This window comes from Cajanus cajan, chromosome 3 (assembly GCF_000230855.2).
Source record: "Cajanus cajan strain Asha chromosome 3, NIPB_CcT2T_4, whole genome shotgun sequence".
NCBI lineage: Eukaryota > Viridiplantae > Streptophyta > Magnoliopsida > Fabales > Fabaceae > Cajanus > Cajanus cajan.
The window spans coordinates 71,697,507-71,723,439 of record NC_138519.1 but is presented as its reverse complement, the minus strand read 5'-3'; the positions used below and the strand labels follow the sequence as shown (position 1 = coordinate 71,723,439).

The following is a 25,933-nucleotide window of genomic DNA, read 5'->3' as shown; positions in this document are numbered from 1 at the left end:
TTTATAATTTATTATTATTATTATTATTTTGAAAAAATATATCTAGGGCAGAAAAACAAGATAAAACATTATCCTAAATTTAATATTATTAACATAAGATTAAAATTAAAATTAGGAATTAAGATTTAGATATAACTAAGCTTGTATATTTTTTTGCATCTTTAAAAAAACATTATCTAGTTTGTCATCCGTAGCCACGTACGTGTCACGCTGCATGTCGAGCTTCATCACCACATGCTGCCACCTTTCCATGCACTAGTAATTTACACTCACACACCCTCCGATACACCGCCACGTAACTCTCCCAAACCTAGAATGGTGACCGAAGAAAACACCATTAAAAGCGAGGCAGAAGAAGATCAAGTTGAAACACGAAAATGGTGGCCCCGTCTCTTGCTTCACTCTTTCTCTGCCCTAGAAAGCCACCAAGTCACGATTCAGGACGTGGCTACGAAGCTGAGGCTTGGCGACAACGAGGTTCTGCGCACGAAGAAGAAGTTCAAGGTTTTCATGGAGAATTACGGGAAAAGGTACTCCACTAGGGAAGAGTATTTGCGCCGTTTAGGGATTTTCGCACACAACTTGGTCAGAGCGGCGGAGTACCAGGCGCTCGACCCCACTGCCGTCCACGGCGTCACGCAGTTCTTCGATCTCACCGAGAACGAGTTTCAGCGGTTCTATACCGGCGTCAATGGCGGCTTCCCGTCGAATAATGGTGTAGCGCGGCCGCTTGAGGTGGATGACCTGCCAGAGAATTTTGATTGGAGAGAGAAAGGAGCTGTCACTGAAGTCAAAATGCAGGTCTATATAAACTTAGGGTTTCATTTTTCTTCCTCTCATCAGAATTATTTGTTTTTGCCTTAATTAAGTGCATGTGCTTATATATTTTTTTAGTGTTTTGATTTTAATTAACACTTTTGTTATGCGTGCAAACTTTTGACTTAAAAGTAAGTTGAAAAGGCTCGCAAAATAATTACCCCTTAAAAAAGCACGAAAGGGTTTGGGGTTGGGGGAATACGAATTTCCACATAATTTTATATGTATGAAATTTTGTTTACTTATAATGTGTTTGGTTGCACCTTGTCGACATGATTTTCACCTATAACTTCAGAAGTTAATAGGATGTGATTCTTTTTGTTTTCTAATGTGTTTCCGAACATGCATTTAGTTGAAATTGAATTTGAATACGTTTTCTAACGTGTTTCCAAACATTTCATTTAGTTGAAATTGAATATCTGCATCCCCTTTTCTTTTTTTCTCCAAGATTGGAAATACTGTTTCTTTTTTTCTCCCAAGATTGGAAAGTTTTACATATCCGTACCTTGTGTTCTACAATTTCACAAAAGATTGGAAATACTGAGTTTTACATGTCCGTACGGTTGTGTCCTTGTTTTCTACAATTTCACGAAAGATGGAAATACCGTGTTTTACATATCCGAAATTCGGTTTAGATTGTGTCCTTGTTTTCTACAATTTCACAAAAGATGGAAATACTGTGTTTTACATATCCGAAATTCGGTTTTACATATCCGAAATTCGTTTGTGTCCTTGTGTTCTACAATTTCACAAAAGATTGGAAATACTGTGTTTTACATGTCCGTACGGCTGCGTCCTTGTTTTCTACAATTTCACGAAAGATGGAAATACTGTGTTTTACATATCCGAAATTCGGTTTAGATTGTGTCCTTGTTTTCTACAATTTCACAAAAGATGGAAATTCGGTTTTACGTATCCGAAATTCGGTTTTACATATCCGAAATTCGGTTGTGTCATTGTTTTCTACAATTTCACAAAAGATGGAAATACTGTTTTACATATCCGAATTTACATACTGGAAATTCGGTTTTACGTATCCGAAATTCGGTTTTACATATCCGAAATTCGGTTGTGTTGTTTTCTACAATTTCACAAAAGATGGAAATACTGTGTTTTACATATCCGAATTTACATACTGGGTTTAGGGTTTAGGGTTTAGGGTTTAGGGTTTAGGGTTTAGGGTTTAGGGTTTAGGGTTTAGGGTTTAGGGTTTAGGGTTTAGGGTTTAGGGTTTAGGGTTTAGGGTTTAGGGTTTAGGGTTTAGGGTTTAGGGGTTTAGGGTTTAGGGTTTAGGGTTTAGGGTTTAGGGTTTAGGGTTTAGGGTTTAGGGTTTAGGGTTTAGGGTTTAGGGTTTAGGGTTTAGGGTTTAGGGTTTAGGGTTTAGGGTTTAGGGTTTAGGGTTTAGGGTTTAGGGTTTAGGGTTTAGGGTTTAGGGTTTAGGGTTTAGGGTTTAGGGTTTAGGGTTTAGGGTTTAGGGTTTAGGGTTTAGGGTTTAGGGTTTAGGGTTTAGGGTTTAGGGTTTAGGGTTTAGGGTTTAGGGTTTAGGGTTTAGGGTTTAGGGTTTAGGGTTTAGGGTTTAGGGTTTAGGGTTTAGGGTTTAGGGTTTAGGGTTTAGGGTTTAGGGTTTAGGGTTTAGGGTTTAGGGTTTAGGGTTTAGGGTTTAGGGTTTAGGGTTTAGGGTTTAGGGTTTAGGGTTTAGGGTTTAGGGTTTAGGGTTTAGGGTTTAGGGTTTAGGGTTTAGGGTTTAGGGTTTAGGGTTTAGGGTTTAGGGTTTAGGGTTTAGGGTTTAGGGTTTAGGGTTTAGGGTTTAGGGTTTAGGGTTTAGGGTTTAGGGTTTAGGGTTTAGGGTTTAGGGTTTAGGGTTTAGGGTTTAGGGTTTAGGGTTTAGGGTTTAGGGTTTAGGGTTTAGGGTTTAGGGTTTAGGGTTTAGGGTTTAGGGTTTAGGGTTTAGGGTTTAGGGTTTAGGGTTTAGGGTTTAGGGTTTAGGGTTTAGGGTTTAGGGTTTAGGGTTTAGGGTTTAGGGTTTAGGGTTTAGGGTTTAGGGTTTAGGGTTTAGGGTTTAGGGTTTAGGGTTTAGGGTTTAGGGTTTAGGGTTTAGGGTTTAGGGTTTAGGGTTTAGGGTTTAGGGTTTAGGGTTTAGGGTTTAGGGTTTAGGGTTTAGGGTTTAGGGTTTAGGGTTTAGGGTTTAGGGTTTAGGGTTTAGGGTTTAGGGTTTAGGGTTTAGGGTTTAGGGTTTAGGGTTTAGGGTTTAGGGTTTAGGGTTTAGGGTTTAGGGTTTAGGGTTTAGGGTTTAGGGTTTAGGGTTTAGGGTTTAGGGTTTAGGGTTTAGGGTTTAGGGTTTAGGGTTTAGGGTTGTCTTTTATTGGTCTTTGTTAGATCTGAAATCCCATCCCAAATTAGAAATCCTTTTAATGATCAAAATCGTGGTCTTTTATTGATTCCCAATTTGTTAGATCTGAAATTTCAAATTATTGTTAAATGTGAAATCCCAAATTAGAAATGATTTATCCGAAATCCCAAATTAGAAATCCTTTTAATGATCAAAATCGAAATCCGAAATCCTAAATTGTTGTGAATGATTAAATTATTATTAATGATTAAATAAATTATTTCCTCCTATGAATTATTTAATAAAAATTATCCTAAATCTCAAATTTGAAATGATCCAAATTAGAAATGCTTTTATTGATTAAATCCCAAGTTATTGTTAATTATCAAATCCCTATAATTAGAAATGATTAAATCCTAAAATCCCAAATTAGAAATCCTAAATTATTGTGAATGATTAAATCCTAAAATCCCAAATTAGAAATCCTAAAATCCCAAATTAGAAATCCTAAATTATTATTGTTAATGATTAAATTATTATTAATGATGAAATAAATTATTAATAAATTATTTCCTCCTCTGAATTATTTAATAAAATTATCCTAAATCTCGAATTATTATTATCTCCAAGGTAACTTCTAAATGATTAAATAAATCCTAAATTTTTAGATCCGAAATCCCAAATTAGAAATCCTAAATTATTGTTGATGATTCCCAAATTGTTAAATCCGAAATCCCAAATTATAATTGTTAATCATTAAATTATCATTAATGATTAAATCCTAAATCTCAAATTATTATTATCTCCAAGTTAACTTCTAAATGATTTAATAAATCCTAAATCCCAAATTATTGAAATATTTCTTGAGTATAATTAAATAAATCCTAAATTCTAAATCTCTTTATTTTTATTTCCGACCCCAAATTAGAAATCCTAAATTATTGTTAATGATTAAATAAAAATAAATTGAAAATCCCAAATTATTGTTAATGATTAAATAAATTTGAATTATATTTTCTTTGAATGTTTAAAGTAAATCCTAAATCCCAAAAATTTTAAAATTTTGGATTATTTCCTCCCCTGAATTATTAAATAAAATTATCCTAAATATCAAATTATTATTATCTCCAAGTTAACTTCTGAATGATTAAATAAATTCTAAATCCCAAATTATTGAAATATTTCTTGAATATAATTAAATAAATCCTAAATTCTAAATCTCATATTATTATTATTTATGACTTAACCTCTGGATTATTAAATAAATCTTAAATCCCAAAGTTATCGAATTATTTTCTGAAATTTTTAAATCCCAAACAAATGCCAAATTATTGTTAATTCCCACCAATATAATATCAATTTTTTTTCATATGCTATAATCTTAATTAGGATAAATTAATCTTTTTGTTTAATTAGTTCAATATAGTCTTGTCTTTCTGTTCAATTGACATTAGCAACATTGATTTCTTGTACACATGACAAGTATGTGTCATTTTATTATTGTGCCACGTTTTCATAGAGTTAATGTCATAGTCTCAATTGAATCGAAAGGACCAAATTAAACTTTTTTTTATAGTAATTTAGCTTATCAATTATGGTGATGATTGTTTTCTTTTTGACCAAATTTGATTTTTAAAGAAGAATAAATTACATTTAATGTTATCCTTTGTCAATTTTTTGTTTTTTATACACTTTTTTTTTTATCATCAAACATTATTCTTTAACGTTTAGGTTAAACTAATAAAGAAAAGTATAACAAGCAAAATTAGTGATACCGAAAAGTATAGAAGGGTGAATTGAAAAGGTGCAAAATTACAATAAGTAATTTGTCCTCTAAAAAATGACTTTGAAGATCGAACACAAAGAAACCTATCTCAAGGTTGCTTTAATACCAAATTAATTGGTTAGTTTTTCTTGCTGTGCAACAAGAGACTATACCTTGTTGATGGGAGGAAGAGGGTCCATGAGCATGATTTGGGAGTTGGGACCTTACGGTGGAATATTGCTCATTCAAACCTCTCAAAAATCTCACCGTAGTTTTAGTATTTCTATGCTTGTTGAGATTCATGAGAGCATCACAGGTGCACTTTGCGTTGCATATGCAGGTGGGTATAGGATCCAAGATTTCAAGCTCATCCCATAAGGTTTTCATACTCGTATAATACTTTGTAATTGATAGATCACCTTGCTTAAGGCTATAGATTTCTTCTTGAATTTCTGAAATTCTAAAAAGATCTGCATGTGATAATCTTTCCTTTAATTCTGCCCAAACCTCTGATGCTTTGCTTCTCCATATAATTGATTGGGCAATTTCTGCACTTATCGAACGAACTAACCATCCAAGAACCATAGTATTGCAGCGCTGCCAGAATGCACGAATAGAACTATTGGCACTTGGTTCTTGAATGCTTCCATCTATGAAACCTTCTTTATTCTTTGTCAACAAGCTCATCATCATTGATCTAGACCAAGTGTGATAGTTGGTATCTGTAAGAGGTGGAGATACAAGAACCATTGAAGGATTCTCATTGGGATGAATGTAGTATGGACTTGTGGGGGTCTTTCATGTCCTCCAAGGTAAAGTCGATATCCATGAAACTGATGAAGATGCGCAGCAGAGCTTTCCTATACCATAACAGGTTTTAAAGAAAAGGAAAAAAAAGAGAGGGAGAACCAAAAGAAAGAAAAATATTGTATTATGATAGATTGGCTACAAAAGTGAAAAGAATACCTATTTGTACAAAACAGAAAATAAAACTAAACTAAAACTAAAACAAAAAAAGCTAACAGAAACTAAAAATACATAAAAGAAAAACTAATAATTTGGTATTATGCTTCTATTTTATTTTATGTAACAAATATAATTCTTAATAGAAAACAAAAAAGGTTAAACACTGGCAAGGACTAATGTGCACTCATTTTCTGTAGTGTGTATATGTTAAATATCAAAATAATTAAACCAAAAAGGACAAAATATCCTTTGTAAAACTCTACTAAAAACACATATTTGCTTTGTGATTGTAACAAGTTTTAAGCTTGTTCTGACCATGGTTACTCAAATTAGATACAATATGAGCATGTTGTCAATTTTGAATTGTCCATGATCATATTGTACTTCTTATATGGGTGAATTCTGTATTTTTCTGTTTTTTTTTGTTGAAGGCATGATTACGGGTGGTGCGGGAGCAACCGTTTTCTACAATTTGAGGCAAAGACACCCAACTCTTGACATGCCTGTGATTGACTATGACTTAGCACTTCTTTTTCAACCAATGTTGATGCTTGGAATCAGTATTGGAGTTGCTTTCAATGTGATTTTCCCTGACTGGATGCTAACAACTTTGTTAATAGTAGTTTTCATAGGTATGAATTGCTTAAGGTTGAATCTGTGCTCTAGTTTTTTTTTCTTTGCTTACTTATCATATGATGTAGTCTGGACTCTGGATGTGTAACAGGCCTTTCAGTCAATGCATTCTTAAAGGGTGTCCAAACATGGAAAAAAGAAACCATTATTATGAAGGTTGCTTAAACATACCTCATCCTTATAAATTAAATTTACTTGAATTAATACACAATTTAGTCTCTGAAAGTAAAGCACTTGTGTTCTTTCATCCTTGAAATATTTCTTCTATATAAATGGTTATCAAAAGTGTCAATTTGGTAACAAGTTTATCCTACTTATAAGTGTTCAACTTGTAAACAAATACATCCCTTAAAGGACTAACATAGACATGCACTTTTTAAGGACCAAAGCAATTCAAGATGTCACTTTCATGGACTAAATTGAATATTAACATAATTTATTTATTTTTTTTGAATTTTATTGCTTTGATTTAATGCATCCAAATTGTATTTCCAGGAAGCTAGGCAGAATTCACGGCTAAATGGTAAGTGTTTTGATTTTTTTTTTTTTTTTTTCTGATATAAACTAGTATAGCAGTCATCAAGCATGTCATGCTAATTTTCAGTCCAATCAGATAATGGAAGAACCGATAAAATGCTGCACAACTTCAAACAGAAGACACGGTCAATGGAAGTCAAACAAATACCAACCAACCAAGGAAAAAAGTAGTGGAAAATGCAGATTGTTGCTGCTAGTATTTCCGTGTTCGACGCCTATTCTTTCTAATAAAATCTTAAACTGCTCTGCAGGTTTCTGTTATTGACAATATTTATTGGAAGGAACTTGGACTTCTTGTAACTGTGTGGATCTTGATACTTGCACTACAGATAGGAAAAGTTAGTGTCTAATGAGCTTTTCAACTCATTTTTTTTAATTAACATTTTTGGTACATTAATTTAAATATTTGTTTTTCGGTATATCAGTTTTTCATTTTATTGCATGTATTGAAGATCATTGGTGAACTTAGATTGATGCTAATATATGCCTTTTTTTTTTGAAACAGAATTACATTACAAATTGCTCAGCTATGTATTGGGTATTGAATCTAATTGCAGGTACACACTACTACACATTAAGAGCATCTCTAGTGGAGGTTTAGTGGAGGTTGCTTATAAGCAACGATGTTCTTAACGGCTAGAAATCAAAGTTTTCTTATAGTTCCCACTCTCCAACTTAATCAAGCCAATGTGGGGTTATGAAATCAAGTGTTGAACATCAAGATTTTGATTTGGCCTTAACTTCAAATTTGGATGCAGAACCTGAACCATTGAACCACCAATATAATATCAATTTTTTTTCATATGCTATAATCTTAATTAGGCTAAATTAATCTTTTTTTTTTTTTTAATTAGTTCAATTTAGTCTTGTCTTTCTGTTCAATTGACATTAGCAACTTTAATTTCTTGTACACATGACAAGTATGTGCCATTTTATTATTGTGCCACGTTTTCATAGAGTTAATGTCATAGTCTCAATTGAATCGAAAGGACCAATATTAAACTTTTTTTTTTTAGTAATTTAGCTTATCAATTATGGTGATGATTGTTTTCTTTTTGTCCCCTTGTGTTTCAGGTCCCTGTCACTGTTGGAACAACTTTATATGAAGCCGTGCTTCTATATACAAAGGGCAGAGAGTGATATCCTCAAAGGGTGATCAACAAACACGTTTGAGTGAACGGCAAATAATTCTATATTGCACTTGTGGCATACTTGCTGGCATAATTTGTGGTTTGCTTGGCCTTGGTGGAGGATTCATCTTGGGACCCCCTTTTCATTGGATTAGGAATTCCTCCTCAGGTACGTACGTTTTATCCTTGTATGACTATTTTAATGTTGGTCCACCTGGAACTCACTCATTGGGATTTTTTTCTACCAAAGTTTCAAGTGCTACATCCACTTTTGCAATGACATTTTCTGCATCTATGTCAGTGGTGGAATATTACCTTCTCAAACGTTTCCCGATTCCTTACGGTAAGTACGGATCAATGGACATAAATTAAAGGAATTAGAGGAGTAATTCTATCATTTCCACGTGCAGACACATAGTTAGGCCCAAGTGATTAATTACTTGGTTAAAAGAAAGAATAAATAATATATGTAGTGACAGAATAAATAGTGTAATATTATCATAAGCTGTCATGTCATGCAAAATTACTTGACTTTTATACCAGACTGTTGTGAAATATAGTGGAGGATTATGTTTCCGATGGTGGGGTGGCAGTTCCGGTGATGGCGATACCAAGTTCTTGTGGTGATACTACAAGGTCTTCAGTATATAGATCAAGTATATTCAAAAGAGAGTGAATACATAGTGTAGGAGTCTCTTTATATAAGGTGATTTATGCGAAAAAGTTTTGTTACGTAGTTATGTTATATGGCTATTGTCATTGTTAATTCATGTGTCATGTGTTAAGTCTATTTTTTTAACGTAAAACCTTAATTCGGTTTTATCTAAGACTCATATTAGATAAATCCTGACTAGTTATATCTTTTAAAGGGGTAGATCGAACATAAGTTGGACCGACCTCCACAACAAAGATGATATCTTTTATTTAGATAACTATTAAACTAAAATCTAAAAGAAGGAGGTTGTTACACTAAAAGTACAAATTAAATTACTTGCTAATATGTTTTGATTATCATGCAGCACTTTACTTTGTAGCTGTAGCCACTGCTGCTGCACTTTCTGGGCAGCATTTGGTGAGAAAGCTTATTGCTATACTGGGGAGAACCTCTTTGATCATTTTCATCCTTGCGCTCACAGTTTTTGTGAGTGGCAAGTGCAATTTTCGGAGATTCTTTTGGATTCTTCCTTTTAGTGATCAGGGGTACTACTGTATCAGTACTATATTACTAACTTGTGGCTGCTGTTTACTCATTATTTTATTAAAATACAAAAGACAACTTGTCTTGCTTTTGGTTATAGTGAGTAAAAAATATGAATAAAATATCAATGAATTTAGGCTGAATCAGTTGGAATATACTCATATGATAAAAGTTTTCAAAGTAGTTTTTTTTATACAAAAATTTAATAATAATTTATTCTTTTGCCACACCATCTCATTCATCAACATGATTTGGTAATAAGATGATGAGTTAATAACACAATGCATTTCAAATTACACAAATAGTGAGCATACATTTTTACTTGCTTACTTCAAAAAGAAAATTACTTTAGAGAAAACACATGCTTTCACATTCCAAGTAGTATATTACAAATTTACAATGACTTAACTTTTTTTTTTTTTTTTCTTTTCCAAATTACAGGTGGAGTAGGCATAGCAAACTTCAATATTAAAAGGGTTGAAAAGAAGGAGTACATGGGGTTTGAAGACCTTTGCTCGTACAGGGTTAGAAATTAAAGATGGAGATGTGTAGTTTCTAAGCTAAACCCTTCACAACAGTTTTGTGTTTTCCAGAATTGTATTAAGAAATTTATCTTTGTTTCTTAACTAAACTAATTGATTATTCAGTAGAAATCTATGACTATTTTAAAGCCGCACTACCAATTAAGTTTAATTAATGTACAACTTTGTGTAAAACATTTTTAATTTTAGCAAATAAATTGTTTATATCAATTATATTCTATAAAACACAAATTTTTGATATATTCACACACGTTTTCCATAAATTCCATACATATTAATTATAATATCTATTGTTGATTTTTTAATCAATTATTATTATTGTATTTTATTCTCTAAAGTAAAATTTTCTCACTTTAGAGGAGTCAAATCCAAAAATTTACATAACAAATTTTTAATAATTATTAATCATTATTATATTTTTGTAATATTATAAAAAAATTGTTATTGAAAATAATTCTAAAAAATATACCAAAGATAAATTTGGTTAAAAATATTTTAATAATTACTGATGATTATTATATTTCTACAAAATTCAATAGTTATGCAGAAATCTGCAAAATAAGAGAAAAAATTGGATAAATACTATTTTGAAAATTCTCTTCTTAACATTAATTAGCACATAATAATTAATCATTTTGAAGGTGACTATATTTGTTAGATAGAATTATGGAGATTAAATGTATTTGTCATTCATATAAGAAATATATTTGAATTTAATCATAAGAATCTTTATCCGGTATAAAAATGATTCTTTCGATCAAAAGATAACAAATTCTTAATATTTAAACTTTTTAATATTTTATCCATTTTAATTATTTGGGTTTAAAAGCTAATTATCAAAAAAATTTTACATGTACTTATAAGAAAAACAAAATTCACGTCCTTATTAATTAATATATATTTTAATATTATTTACAAAGAAATTTTCAAAAATTTATAATAACAAATTAGTATATATTTATTTTTAAACATTATTTTTTACTTATCTTAATATTATTATATTTTATATTAACTATTGTTGTCGATTTTTAATTATATAATCAATTGAATACCAAATTATTCAACTAATCAAAATAAATTATGCATTACATGAATATCAAATCTTGTAGTACACAAAATGTTTAATTTTTTTATATTTTTTTTTGTCTTTTGAAGTGTTATAGTTCCATAAATTTTATTTTTTATTCTTTAACAATAAACGATAAAGAATAAAAGAAAACAAAATAATATGTGTAAAGATGAAAATTAAATATTTTGAACTATAAAAATTAAAATATAAAATACGTGAAATTATATTTAAAAAATAATTAAACCTTTGTATTTTTAACAACGTGTACGTTATCAAAAACCTTATTATTCCATGCACTCAATCGGTTACAGTTATCATCTTGGTGACTGAGTAGAGTGTATCTAGGGTTTGTGGCGATGGGAAAGGAAGCACAGTATTCATCCCAGACAGAGTCCACACCTTTCAAGCGCAAGTACGCCCCTCACACCGCCATCCAAACCAAGCGTACCAAGCCCGAATACGGTGCTCCTTCCATTTCCTTTGATTCCATCGGTAACTAACTACCCCTTCTAGCTTCATTCTCTTTTTCTCTTTCAGGTTAGGGTTAGAATCCACCACTAAATTTATGTATATTATTTTATCTATCAATTAAGCTGATCTTATTGATTTTCTAGGTTAGGTCATCTCCTCAATAGAGTTTCTAACTATGTTCTTAAATATAAGAACTGGTTTTTATAAAATTTATAGTTGTTACATGTTGACGTGAATAACACAATTTAAAAGCCTTTTTTTATATAAAAATCATCGGAGCATTTCTAATAGTAGAATCTATTTTGTATTCTTAATGCAGTTTTTATGGATTTCTTTACCTCACTTAGGATTGAAGAACTTTTTCTATGAAAAAACTTAATTTGAGGTCGTAATCCACTTTATCCATGTTTCATAATGGATTCATTTCTTCCTTCTTTTTTTTTTTTTTTTTTTTTGCTAAGAACCGATTCTACATGTGAGAGTCATCCCATTGCAATCTAGTGGTTTAAAAAATAAGAATATGTTTTTATTCTAAGAATTCATATAAGAATATCTCATTGAAGCAAAAATAGGAAAATTTTTCAAATCTTAAGTGACATTGAGAGACTTAAAAAATGGATCTATTATTGGTGATGCTAGAGTTTTAGTTCTTAACTTCTGATTAAGGATACCATGGTGTATCTAAAAAAATCGTCTTTTCTCTTCTAGGCTAGGTTTTTAACCTCTGATCTTGGTAAAACTCAGATGTGAAGCCTCAGTGCTTATCAGCTGCTAAAAATTTGTTGAAGAAAAAATCCTCCCTTGAAGATGATCATGATGAAGAGAAGACTGCTCTATGCTCACCATTCGTCTGTGGTATATGTTTTGATTACAAACCGGTATCTGATATGTTACATGGCAAGTGTAACCACCCTTTTTGTACTCTCTGCATATCCAAACATGTGGCTACTCAAATACACCAGAACATTCTCAAGGTGAATTGTCCATACCCTAACTGTCATGTGGAATTGGAGCCTCAGTTTTTCCACGCCATTTTGCCCGCTGAAGTTGTTGTTAGATGGGAAACTGCGAGGTGCGAGTCTTTGCTTGTTGGGTTGGAGAAGACTTATTGCCCCTATAAGGATTGTTCTGTGTTGTTGGTGAATGATGGAGGAGAAGTTGTGACCAGTGCTGAGTGCCCCTCTTGTCATAGGCTATTTTGTGCACAGTGTAAGGTCCCTTGGCATGGAAGCATGAGTTGTCAGGATTTCCAAATGAAGACGAATATGGATGAAAAAGAGTTGGATAACAAGTTTTCAAGCTGGCAGAAGGGGAAAATTGGCAGAAATGTCCTCAGTGCAATATGTTTGTGCAGAGACGTGAAGGATGTGAACATATTACTTGCAGGTTGTGTTATGTATCATTGATCATTTTATTAATGCCTTTTGACTCAAATTAATGTAATTTTTGTTACATGATTATGAACATGTTTAAATACAAGTTTAGAATTTTTTTTGAGAGTTTCTTTATTGAAAAATTTAAAAAACTTTTCTAAATTTGGTCCAAATTGATAAAAAAAAAAAATGAAAAGTGACTGTGCACTCCAATTTTGTCTTTTCCAGGTGTGGATGCAACTTCTGCTACTGTTGTGGGGAGAATTGGAGGTTTGGACATCTATGCAAGATCTAATTGAACCGGGTACGTGTAAGTACAATTGGCAAGAAATCATAGTTTTTTAGTTTTATGGATGTTAATTTTAGGATACCTGATTTATCACTTTTATATTTCTATAAACCTGATGATCAGTCTTCTATGTATTGTTTTAAGATGCACAGGTAGGTTTTCTGATATAGACATAAAATCTTTGTACATATTAATTATCAGATGCTTTTTTCTCTTGGGCGGATGCAATTAATAGTCAAATGATTGTTATTTTTGACAATGGGGTGATAAGATTTCAAGTATATTAGGTTTAGGCTTCTATTTTTCTGCACATATTCTTTAATATGAAAAGAAAGTAAGAAATTAACCAAAATTCTAAGGTGCTTTGTGTATGGAAATAGGCATTGTCAAGCTACAGGTCGACAACATGAGGTTTTTTGAATCTCTAAAATAACTTCCAATAAGTAAAATCATGTGATGCTTATGTCTTGAATTTAACTAGTGGTCTAACTTATTGAATTGCCAAAAGTAAACAATTACGGTTTAACTGGTTTTACTAGTTATTATTGTATTTTAACTTCGTCTTCTAAGTTTTTGATTGCATGAAAATAACCGTATATTGTTAGTTGATTTGATGCTATATATCAGAAAATAATTAGTATGTGACTATGTGTCAGTAAGGTCGTAATTAAAAACAATCAGCCATTAATTTGTTTTGCAACAACACAACATCTTTTTAGAGCCTTTGCAGAAAACCAGAATCTTGTTTTGAAAATCAAATAAGCTTATAAGAAGGCACATATATAAACATACCAATACACTACACCTCAAAAGCTATTATATACTCACTCTAATAAAGTTTATCACTCCTCTTCCTTATCTCTATCTCATCGTTCAAACATGGCAAAACTAGAATAGAAGTCCTGTAATGAAAGCGTGGAATAGCTATGTTAACTCATGTACAAGGATTTAGAACTGGTGTAATTTATACTGAATTACATAAAATGATGGACATGGGGACCTTACAACTATAGTGCTTGCTTGCCTTCTGAAAAGGGATTCTGTGTGGCGCTTGGTCCTGCATGTATGCTATCCTTTTGTTATTATTGGGTTGGGCCTCTCTTGACATGGGCTTAGAATATAAATTGTTATAAGATGAGTACGGACAACACTTTTTTTTTAATTTTTTTTTTAATTTTTTTTTTTTAATAATTGAAGTTTTAAATTAGGGTAAGGCACTACTTCATATAAGAGAAGAGGTAACTATTAATCTCTTTGAGATTTTTTAGTGGGATTATAAATCATTTATCCTATCTCCAATGTAAGTCAGTATGGGACAACATTTTTCTAATACACTTGTTGGAATATATACTTTTCTATTATTGAAAATTTATTGAAAACTAATAAATCATGAGAATAATTAAATAAGAACCGGTACTCACAAAATTTTAGAATTTCGATCAATAAAAAAAATATGCTTAAAAAATGTGTTGGAATGTGTTGCTAAATTTATTTTGTTAAATTTTTTTAATTTTAATAGGAGTACTAGAAACACTTTGTCTAATATGTGTTATCTAACACACATATTGTACATGTTTGGTTTATCATTGAAAATCAACAAAACCATGTTAAACGGAAAAGACAAGAATTTTTGTTTCTTATTTTAATGCATAGAAATGTGTAAATTTCTGTTTGCATTAATGCAAACGAATTTTCAAATACACTTTTTACTATTGGTTAAATTTATTAAAAAAAAATTATAAATGTAAGAGCGACTTATTAAATAAGATGAGGAAAAAAAAACATAATTTCTAATAAAGATGAATTAATATACTTGTAGCATTTATCAAATTTTAATGGCTTAATTAAATATGTTTAAACTCAGTGTTTAAAAATCTGATCGAACCGGCCGGTTGGAGCGGTTGGACCGAGAACCGATGGTCTAGCCGGTCCGAATCTTAAGTTGAATCAGTTATGCAGTCGATCCGTTTCAAACCGGATTGAACCGGTCAATTTTCCGGTTCAACAGGTGAACCGGTGGGTCAAACTGGTTCAACCACTTTTTTTTCTTATTTCTTTTTAAAAAAAATTTAAGGGACCATAAACCACAAAAATAATAATGAAAATTGAATCTCTTAATGGAAGAACAAAGATTCTTATTAAATATAACAATGTCTACTTGTTCTAATGTATTTGTTTATAATATACAACTTAAATAACTTTTATAGTATATTATTAATTTTAAATTATATATTTAATAATATAATATTTATGTAGATATTACATATATTCTTTTGTGATATCAATTGCAAGCATATTATATATGTACATATTATTTATATTTTTAATTTGTATTAATATACAGTTTAACATGTAATTTTTTATATATTTTTTACAAAATAAAAATAAAAATAATTTTAAATAAGATATAAAATTTGAAATTTAAAATAAGATATGAATTTATTAAAATTTATAAGTATAAAATATATTTAATATGAATATTTTTTAATAAAAATAAATAAAAATCAAGTCATACGGTTCAACTAGTGACTCACTAGTTCAACCTTTGACCCACCGACCCAATACCTTAACCGGTTCGATGACCGGTCCGGTTTTTAAAACTATGTTTAAACTACCTTGAATTAGCTCGATTTTTAGATTACTATTTTTAATTTTTTTGTTTAAATTACCTGACTAATATTTTTTTTTCAATTTAGTACCTGATTTTAGTCTCCTCTGTTAAATGATGATGTGGCAAACGGACTGCCACATCATCACCCAATAGTGTATGCCATGTCAGCACACATGGCCACCTCATTTTCCACGTAAATTACCACGTCATATTTGAAATTTTTTTAAAAAATTAGTCTCCCAAACCCCCTTTATTCTCCTCCGTCGCGCGGAGCGCCTCCTTAGCCGCCGCAGCGTCGCCTCGCAGTCACCGGACCGATCCATCAGGAGCCTTCCAATTCCCCGCCCGCACCTGTTCTCCACCGCCACCCCGAAGACCCAAAACCCTCAATTGACCTCACCCCGACATGAAAAGCTTCAATCCCGGAGGTTTTGTTGTTTGTGCCTCTTGCTTTTGAGAACTGATTCAAAAACACATTATCTCCCTGGAATTACAGGAGCAGCTCTACTTATGAACGTTTTGCCCCGCGTGGGAACTGAACCCATTGCCCTTGTTGCTTCAAGCTCACTTGAGCAATTTCCTTCCTCTAGCCTCCTTGTCAGGCCGATTTTGTTGGATAATCTTAAATTCTAGAGATATCTGAGTTAGTTTATCTGTTTTGTTTGTTTCATTTTAGATAAGATAGTTTTTTGATAAGATCTGTTTTGATAAGATATTTTGTTATCGTTTTGTTAATTTGGTACGTTGTACAATGGCTATTTAAAGGCCATCTCTTATTCAATGAAAGTACAGTGAGTTGCTACGTTCACACAATTTTTAGTATTACTCGTCTCTTATTTTCTACAAATTGGTATCAGAGTTTTATGCTCTGAGTGCCGAGTGTGAGAGGAAAGCAGTGTGCGCCTGTGTGTGTTTTGAAAAAAAAAGGAGAGAGTAATGGCGAAGGTTGTTAATGGAATGACCGTACCACAACTGTCAAAGAAAACTAATTATGATAATTGGTGTTTACAGATGAAGACCCTGTTGGGTTCCCAAAGTCTATGGGACATAGTGGAGAAGGGGTTCCAAGAACCCGAGGAGGACGAAGACCAATCTGTGGCTTAGATTGCCACATTGGAAAAGACACGAGTAAAGGACAAATCGGCTTTGTATTTTCTGTACAATGTCGTGGATGAATCAGGTTTCGAGAAGATTGCAAACGCTGCGTCTTCAAAGGAAGCATGGAAGATCTTGGAGGTTGCGCACAGAGGTAACCACCGTGTTAGACAGATTCGACTTCAAACTCTTCGAGGAGAGTTTGAGTGTTTGAAGATGGAGGATAAGGAACGAGTATCCGAGTACATAACTCGGGTGGAGAAGTTGGCTAACCAACTCGGAAGGAATGGAGAGCCAATGCCAGCAAGTAGAATTATGGAGAAAATCTTGAGATCACTTACAGATGATTTCGAGAGTATTGCATGCGTAATTGAGGAGTCAAAGGACTTATCAATTCTCTCAGTGGAAGAGCTCGTTGGGTCACTCGAAGCCCACAAACAAAGGAGGAGGAAGATGAAGGATACTCTTGATCAAGCATTACAGGCGCAACTTGATTTGAATGGAACTCGGAACACTCAGGGCCGAAGTTCAAAAGGTCAAGGACGAGGTAAAGGACGAGGTGATCATGGAAGTGATCAAGGACGAGGTAGAGGACGAGGTGATCATGGAGGTGGACAAGGACGAGGTGATCGTAGCCAAGGAAGTTAGCCAAGGTCGGAGGTGGAATGTTATAAGTGTGGCAAACACGGCCACTACGCAAAGGAATGCAGATCAGCAAATGTCTACAACTGTGGCAATACGGTCACATAGCAAAGTATTGCCGAGTTAAAAGCCGAAGTGAAAAGAAAGAGAAGAATCTTCTCACAGAAGAAGAGGACGAGGAAGTAGGAATTTTGATGATGACGCAGAGCTCGGAGACCAAGCTACGTCCGAGTTATGCCTCCGAGGTTGAGCTAAACTTGAGTTGCATGGAGAGATCAGCAGTTGAGCTTCCAAGCTCAGATGAGAAGTCAGAGGCCGAGCTTGATTCGGGTTGCTTAAACAACTCGATCTGGTATTTGGACACTGGAGCGAGCAATCATATGTGTGGAGAAGAAAATTTCTTCAACGAACTCATCAAGGTGAAGGCTGGATTCGTGTGATTTAGGGATGATTCCAAGGTGGCGGTAAAAGGGCATGGAACCATCAAGCATATGTAGAAGGATGGACGAGTTGGAGAAATAAGGAATGTCTACTACGTTCCCGAACTTAAGAGCAACATCTTAAGCATGGGGCAGATGATGGAGAAAGGCAACTCGGTTTTGATGAAGGATCGAGTACTTTATTTGAAGGACAAGCATGATCGTTTAGTAGCCCGAGTAGAGATGAAAAAGAATCGGATGTATAAACTGGAGCTGAACATCCTTCAAAATAAGTGCTTGAAGCTGGACGTGAAGGATGAAGCCATGATGTGGCATTTTCGTTTTGGGCATTTAAACTTTGGAGGCTTGGTCGAGCTATCAAGGAAGGAGTTGGTGCTCGAACTACGTGGTGTTGAGTTTGACAAGAAGTTTTGTGAAGCGTGTGTACTCGGAAAGCATTCAAGAACAAGTTTTCCGAGCTCGTCCGAGTACAAAGCAAAGGAGCAACTTGGCCTGATACACACTGACTTGTGCGGACCGATCTCTCATGCATCCTTCAGTGGTAAGAAATATTTCATCTCTTTCATAAATGATTTCTCTCGAAAGACCTGGGTATATTTTTTGCAAGAAAAATCAAAGGCATTTGAAGCTTTTAAAAGGTTTAAAGTCATGGTGGAGAAAGAGACTAACAAGCAAATTAAAGCTTTGAGGTCGGACAGAGGTGGAGAATTCACATCGGCAGAGTTTATGGAATACTGTGAAGAGCAAGGTATAAAACGTTTTTTCACAGCTCCATATTCACCACAACAAAATGGAGTAGCTGAAAGAAAGAATCGGACTATTCTTGATATGGTCCGAGCTATGCTTAAAGGGAAGAATATGCCTGAGAAGTTTTGGGCAGAGGCAGTGCAGTGTGCTATATATATACAGAACAGGTGCCCACATTCAAAATTGGATGATGTGACACCTCAAGAAGCATGGAGTGGACAAAAATCGAGTATACATCACTTCAAGATCTTCGGAAGCCTTGCTTACGATCATGTTCCAGCTCAGCTGAGAACGAAGCTTGATGATAAGAGCAAGAAGTATATTTTGATTGGGTATGATGAAAAGGCAAAAGCCTACAAATTGTACAACCATGTTACAGGTAAAATTCTGGTAAGTCGAGATGTCCAAGTAGATGAGGAAAGTGAGTGGAGCTAGAGTAACTCTGAAAAGACTTCGGGGAGCTCGAACTCTGAGAGGGAGAGCTCGGAGATGATAGGGAGAAGCTCGGATAGGACCAATGAGCATTCTGAGGAAGATGATGAACCTGAGCAGCTTAGAACTCGGAGCTTGCAAGACATCTACAACTTCACTGACGAGTTACATGTAGTATGTTTATTGACAGGAACAGAAGATATAAAATTTAAAGAGGCCGTACTTGATGAGAGATGGAAGAAAACAATGGATGAGGAGATCGGATCAATTGAGAAGAGTGAGACGTGTGAAGCCGAGTATGTAGCAGCATCTTGGAGTGTCCAACATGCAGTTTGGCTTAGAAACTTGCTAAGCAAACTGGAGATTATGAAAGCTGAGAAAGTGTTGATCCGAGTAGATAACAGGTCAGCAATCGAGTTAGCCAAAAATCCAATCAATCACGAAAGAAGTAAGCACATCGACGTCCGATTTCATTTCATCAGGGAGAAGGTGAAAGAAGGAAGCGTGGATCTCGAACACGTAGGAAGTAAAGAGCAAGTAGATGATATTTTCACAAAACCATTGCCTGCAACAACATTTCAGGAGTTAAGGAAGTTACTCGGAATGAAAGAAGAAGGAGAAATTTAAGCTTATGGGGGAGTTTTGTTGGATAATCTTAAATTTTAGAGATATCCGAGTTAGTTTATCTGTTTTGCTTGTTTCATTTTAGATAAGATAGTTTTTTGATAAGATCTGTTTTGATAAGATATTTTGTTATCGTTTTGTTAATTCGGTACGTTGTACAATGGCTATTTAAAGGCCATCTCTTATTCAATGAAAGTACAGTGAGTTGCTACGTTCACACAATTTTTAGTATTACTCGTCTCTTATTTTCTACAGGTTTCCCTACGAAGACTCAAAGAAAGGACAGTTCTTTTCTCTGAAGAATGTGATATAGAATCAGGGCTACTTAATCTCGTCTTCGTCGATCCACAGCCGCTAGAAGAGCTGTCGCGAGTCGTCCAGCGGCTTCTTCTCCTTGATTTGGTCCATGCGCTGCCGCTTCAGATCGGAGGAGTTGGCGACCACGACGGTGGTGGCGGATGTAACGACCCACCCTAGGCCGTCACATCAATAACCAACCAAAATAAAATAATATAAAATAAAGAAAATAGAGCAAAAGCCAGCAACGCTAGAGTGTAAATATACAATAACATATAAATTGTTTCCAAAATATATAACATAATCTTTTATAACAGAGTTATCATCCTCAGTAAAGTTATACAGTAATCCAAAAAGATAATGTAATTACAACGTTATGAAAACATCAAAATAAGACATCCTAGGTGCTGGTCAAGCTCTAAACCTAGCCACTTCTCAAAGCAGCTATCCAAAAGACTCCTTACTATCTCAAAGCCTCATACCTGATCTGCTCCCCCACATAGTGAGATCATCACAATCCACATCATGGAAATATAAGGGTTAGCACATATAAAACCAACCATAGTACATCATAATAAAATATCATTAAACAGATATTTATTCACAGTATTTATCCAGACCAAGTCATTTTCAAGCTAAAAATAGACCAACCCAAAATATAATGTATACACGTCCATGCCAATGTATACATATTTTATGATAATAAAATAATCCATAACCAATGTATACAATCCATACCATATGTATACATATTCCACATCCAAAACTAAGTCACACCACTGTATAATCCATGATGTAACCAACACATCCAAACCAAATGTTGGCCTCAACACCATCCAAACCAAGTGTTGATACGGTAAAACATGTCATCAACCCATGTCCCACACCTAACCTCTCATGGAAAATATACAGTTGGATTACGTCATCACGTAACCCTGGTGAGGCCACCTCAACCATCGGTATGACTCGGCCTAGACCCATACCGGTAGCAAATAGAATACTTAGAGGAGTACTTCAGAATCCACCTAACATCTGAAGTGGTTTATCATATAATCTTTGGAAAAGTTCCACATTGGAATCCTCACCATGGGATTCCCAAATTCCATATTTTTCCAAAGATTATATCCTGATCTCACCAAGAGATCTATCCATACCATAACCTTACTCCTTTAAGTCCTATTTACTTTTCCAAACCACATACACATAGCATATTCCATAATTAAACATAATCATAACCATGCCAATTTGTCAATATAATAATAATATAATTAATTAAATATTTAAAACAACCATCAATTGATCCAAATTATACTATGTGAAATGAAAATCTCCACATAAAGTAGCATATTAAAATTATACTATTCCTATCATGTTCATATGTACTAGATTAATTTTATAAGCACTACCCTTACTTGGATAAACCTGAACTGAAATTCGGGCAGAACCTCCTCCTCTCTTTTCCTTAGATAAGAACCGAAACTCGGGCAGAATCTCCACCTCTCTCCTTAAACAAGGACCGAAACTCGGGCAGAATCTCCTCCTCTCCCTCCTCTTTTCTCTCCCCTGGCAGAACCTCCTCTACTGGATTCCTCTTTCTCTCTCCTCTTTTCTTTTCTCCTCCTCTCTCTTTCTTTCTCTCTCTAGGATTCTCTTCTCTCCAGTTATAATTTTTCACCCCCCCTACCTCCTATTTATAGGCAACTTGAGTTACCCGGAACGACCGTACTGAATTCGAAACGGCCTGTTCCGAATCCTTCATATGTACGCAAATTTTTGAACTGGAACGACCCGTTCTAAATTTGGAACGTCTCGTTCCCAAAAAGCAGAACGACCCGTTCTAAAATCAGAACGGTCCGTTCTGATACTCATTCATAACGGTCCGTTCTCCTTCCGGAACGGCCCGTTCTCCTTCCGGAACGGCCCGTTCTCCTTCCGGAACGGCCCGTTCTCCTTCCGGAACGGCCCATTCTCCTTCCAGAACGGCCCATTCTCCTTCCAGAACGGCCCATTCCAAAATCAGAACAGCCCGTTCTGGTCCCGTTCTCAATCTTTAAACTTAGTTTCTTTTTGGTGCTTGGAACGGCCCGTTCCGCTTTCGGAACAGCCCGTTCCGAGTTACCCAAACACCCTCTATCTTTAAGAAAATTTATAAAAATGCCCTTGATAAAAAAATTGGGTATTACAGCGGAGGGCGCCGACATCGGGGCGGGGGCGCCGTTGGAGACGGCGAAACCGGGGAAAGCGACGGTAACGACGAGAGCGGCGGAGTCGGAGAAAGAGGGGTCGTTTTCTTCGTCGTCATCCTTTTCATATTCTTCGTCCTGTTGGGACTTGTCGTCGTCGTCCGTGTCCTCTTCGCGGAAAACGACGTCGTGTTGCTCCTGAAGGACCGATCCGGCAATGGCGAGGCGGCGCTGCCGCGACTGGAGGAGGCATTGCACGTGGCAGAGGAGAATGAGGGGGGTTTGAAAAACTAATTTTCTAAAAAAAATTCAAATATGACGTGGCAATTTATGTGGAAAATGAAGTGGTCATGAGTATTAACATGGCATACTAGGTGATGATGTGGTAGTCATCATTTAACAGAAAAGATTAACGTCAAGTACTAAATTAAAAAAAAAAAATATTAGTCAAATAATTTAAATAAATTTTTTTAAAAAAATAATAATATGAAAATCCAACTAATTCAAACATATTTAAGCCAATTTTAATACTATAAATTACATGATCTAGTTTTCTATTGTTAATATGAGTATGATGAGAAGAACTAGCGAGTGGGACAACTGGACCATTGTGTACTCAAGTTCCAATAATCTAGTTTGCAAAAGGTCTTTGGGAAATGTGCAACCTCGTAGATTTGTTTGGTGGATCGCAATTCGCAGCCCTTATCTTATCTTCTTTCTTTTGGGCTTATTCGTTCCAACGCATGCCCCAACATGCCACGCAGTAGACAGCAATGGTGGTGCTAATGATGTCCCCCTAATTTCACCTTGGAATACACTATTCAAGTGTCATTTAATTGCTTGGACTTTTCTTTTAGCAATGTTTTTGTTTAATTCAATGACAAATTACATTTTAAATCTCTAACGTTATAGTATTGCTTTAAAGATTTTATTCACAAATCTCGTAAAATAGATGTATTCATTTTTATAATAATTAATAACGAATCTTCAGAAAATTTGAATGCTCATACTTAGTAGATCTTTCATTTTAATTATTTTTTTCAATTTAAAAAACCTAAATGTAAAATCTTATTTAAGAGGGTTGAGTCAAATACTATTAAAAATATATTAAATAAGAGGTCAAACTCATCATTTATTGAATTCTACATAAACTTTATGTAATAAAAGAGTATTGTGAACTCGTATCATATAGAAATGGATATGTAGGCTAATGATATGAAATCAGATTCAAGAATCTAATGAACCCCCCAAAAAAATTCGATGATCTAATATAGGTATCAAAGTGACATTGATATGACAGATAATTCAAATTATTCGTAGTTTTCAAATTTATGATTGTCCAAGAATAAAATAAATCATTAATTACAATAATTAGGCAAAAAAAAAAAAAAAAGGGATTCAATTTTTCATTGAACCTAGTTTAAATTCGGTTCAACTCGATTTTAACTCTACCAACTTACTCACCTGAGATATAAGTTCATAGGATAGCAACAAGTAAAACTCAAATCTTGATGGTAAATTGGGCGCAAACTCGAATGGATAGGTTAGTTATGCTTTGTTGAGATAAATTTCTGGATAATTACTTATATAATAAGAATATAAGAAGGTAAAATAAAATATTTTTTTTTAAGTTATAACTAGTTTGTATATAAATTAATTTATAAAAAAAAAATATTTAAGTTTTACATTAACTCTATTTTTGTATAAAATAATTTTAACTTGTGAGATATAAGAGTGTTTATGAATTAAATTGTTTGAACCACTCATATTTAATTGGTTCAGGTTGAATTTTAAAAATTTATTGACCAATTTTGATTTTTTTAACTAACTAAACCAATTTAAATAAGATTTGAATTGTTTGGTTCAAATAATTATAATAACTTTACGTAGAACAAGAAAAATTATCAAATAGATAAAATTAAATAGTAATTTTACAAAATTAACTTTATGATTATTTTTCTGTACTAAAAATAATGCAACACAAGAAAAAACTTATGTGTAGTTCCTTAAATGTAAATGTATATTATTGAGGTAAAACTTCAGTCTTGATTAGAAGATGACACTAATCATATTTAAAAAATTACACCTAAATTTTGTACCAACACAAAATCAATTTTTAAAGAATATTACGAGGGGTACGAATGAAAAATAGGTGATTAATATTACATTGAAAAGTTAACATGACACTTTTTTGAAACTTTTATTTTTTCAATCATGACACTTACTATAGGACAAAGGTAGTATTATTTATCGATCCCACAAAAAAGGTTTAGTTCTAAGTTTTAAGATTATAATATTTTTTTATATAATTTGACAAAAAATTCAAAAATAATTATAAATAAACAAAATTCATTTTTTTGGTTGTATCAACTAAGAGGTAAAAAGCCAATTTGGATTGACACAAGTGATTAAGGTCCTAGAATAATCTTTCACTTTCATTATGAGTGCAGGCAGGTACAACTTTCTTTACCACTTCCTTTGCTCGGTAGATAATCCTCTTAATGTCTAGGAACTAGTTAAGTAATTATAATTGAGGGAAACTATTTGCAATTTAAGTTTGTGCAATAATTCTTGAGACAAATTATTGCTTACTTAATAATAGAGTTGAAAATGTGTCAAGCTTATTTATTTTAGCTCGATTCGATAATATTTGACTGAGTTCAAAGCTTGACTCAATTTTATTATAAACCTTTTTTAATCCAAACTCAACTCGATTTCAAGCTTGTTAGCTCGAATCACATGATTTAATAGTAAAATTTATTTTGAACCCTATATTTTCAAAGTTCCAATTTACTAATGAAATTTAGATACAATAATTGTTTAAATTTTTTAAAAAGACAAAACATAATTTATTCTATTAGTTTTGTCAGAGTATAAAGTATAACTCCAAAGAAAAATAATTACATTCAAAATTTGTATAAATAAAAATTACTTTACCTTACATAAAAAATAAAAAATCCAATTCATAATTATGAAACTTTAAAGTTTTCACTTTTTTTTATTATTATGAACTCGTAACTAAGTTTTGAAGTCTTTTTTTTTTCTTGAATTTTAAAGTTTCAATTAAATAGAAAATCAACTATATATTTATATGTCAAAGCAATTCATAAATCAAACAATTTGAACTATTCATAATTTAACTTCAACTCATTTATTTATCTATTTCAAATGCAACTCATTTAATTTATAAGCTAAATTTAATAAGTTAATTAACAAATTGAATTTAAACTACTCCCTCTTATTTTTATTATAATATTATTTTAATTGAATCACATGAATCAATTTAAAAAATTATATTAATTAATTTTATTTTTATAAAATAATGTGATGATATATCAATTTTAACCTTATTAATTATCACTGACTTTTCACGTGAGATATAAAGATATTATTTCATATTAAAATATATAAAATTAACAAATAATAATTAAAGAGTTTTTTTTATACATATAATTAAAGAGTTTAAAAGATGAGAGAAAATATTTATCTAACAACAATTTTTAATAATGATAAAAGTGAAAAGTTACAAAATAAAATTAATATTTTCTATTAAACCATGCCTTGTAATTAAATTATCGGATAGGATGATAGACAATCAGCTGAGGGTTGCGATAATTAATATGGAACAAGAAAAAGTGTGATTAAATGCAAATTTAGTTTAGTTTTATTTTTAAAATAAAGTCCTTCCAAATATTAATATTTAAAAGACTATATAATATAGTATATATGGACAAGAAGCAGGCA

At 33.0% G+C, this 25,933-nt stretch overlaps 2 protein-coding genes and 2 pseudogenes across 4 annotated transcripts; 3 read left to right on the top strand and 1 right to left on the bottom strand.

The window, feature by feature from the left end:
• Nucleotides 1-198: 198 nt before the first annotated feature.
• On the top strand, nt 199-10,044 carry LOC109797753 (sulfite exporter TauE/SafE family protein 3). Of its 2 annotated transcripts, none has more exons than XM_083071214.1 (8): nt 199-801; nt 6,308-6,508; nt 6,601-6,665; nt 7,005-7,032; nt 7,114-7,213; nt 7,298-7,384; nt 7,552-7,603; nt 8,121-10,044. In XM_083071214.1, exons 2-6 carry the CDS (start codon nt 6,310-6,312, stop codon nt 7,344-7,346), a joined length of 441 nt encoding a protein of 146 aa, XP_082927340.1. In that variant the 5' UTR covers nt 199-801; nt 6,308-6,309; the 3' UTR covers nt 7,347-7,384; nt 7,552-7,603; nt 8,121-10,044. The 2 variants fall into 2 exon arrangements, with proteins under 2 accessions (XP_082927340.1, XP_082927341.1); XM_083071215.1 differs by having other exon boundaries at nt 201-801; nt 7,123-7,213.
• LOC145949353 (putative cysteine protease RD19D pseudogene) lies at nt 316-864 on the top strand (annotated as a pseudogene).
• Nucleotides 5,031-5,660, bottom strand: LOC145956447 (uncharacterized). The gene has a single exon (XM_083072046.1). The coding sequence runs from the start codon at nt 5,658-5,660 to the stop codon at nt 5,031-5,033; it is 630 nt and encodes a 209-aa protein (XP_082928172.1).
• A 722-nt stretch (nt 10,045-10,766) lies between the features above and the next one.
• On the top strand, nt 10,767-14,626 carry LOC109795345 (E3 ubiquitin-protein ligase RSL1-like; annotated as a pseudogene). Its single transcript, XR_014432612.1, has 3 exons — nt 10,767-11,477; nt 12,201-12,842; nt 13,058-14,626. The product of XR_014432612.1 is annotated as an E3 ubiquitin-protein ligase RSL1-like (transcript).
• The last annotated feature ends 11,307 nt before the right edge of the window (nt 14,627-25,933 follow it).

Bases quoted from the DNA above. Each gene is read 5' to 3' on its own strand.
- LOC145956447 (XM_083072046.1), bottom strand. From the start codon at position 5,660: ATGGTTCTTGTATCTCCACCTCTTACAGATACCAACTATCACACTTGG.
- LOC109797753 (XM_083071214.1), top strand. From the start codon at position 6,310: ATGATTACGGGTGGTGCGGGAGCAACCGTTTTCTACAATTTGAGGCAA. The intron at 6,666-7,004 runs GTTGCTTAAACA...TTGTATTTCCAG, and splicing joins AAGAAACCATTATTATGAAG to GAAGCTAGGCAGAATTCACG. The intron at 7,033-7,113 runs GTAAGTGTTTTG...GCTAATTTTCAG, and splicing joins GCAGAATTCACGGCTAAATG to TCCAATCAGATAATGGAAGA.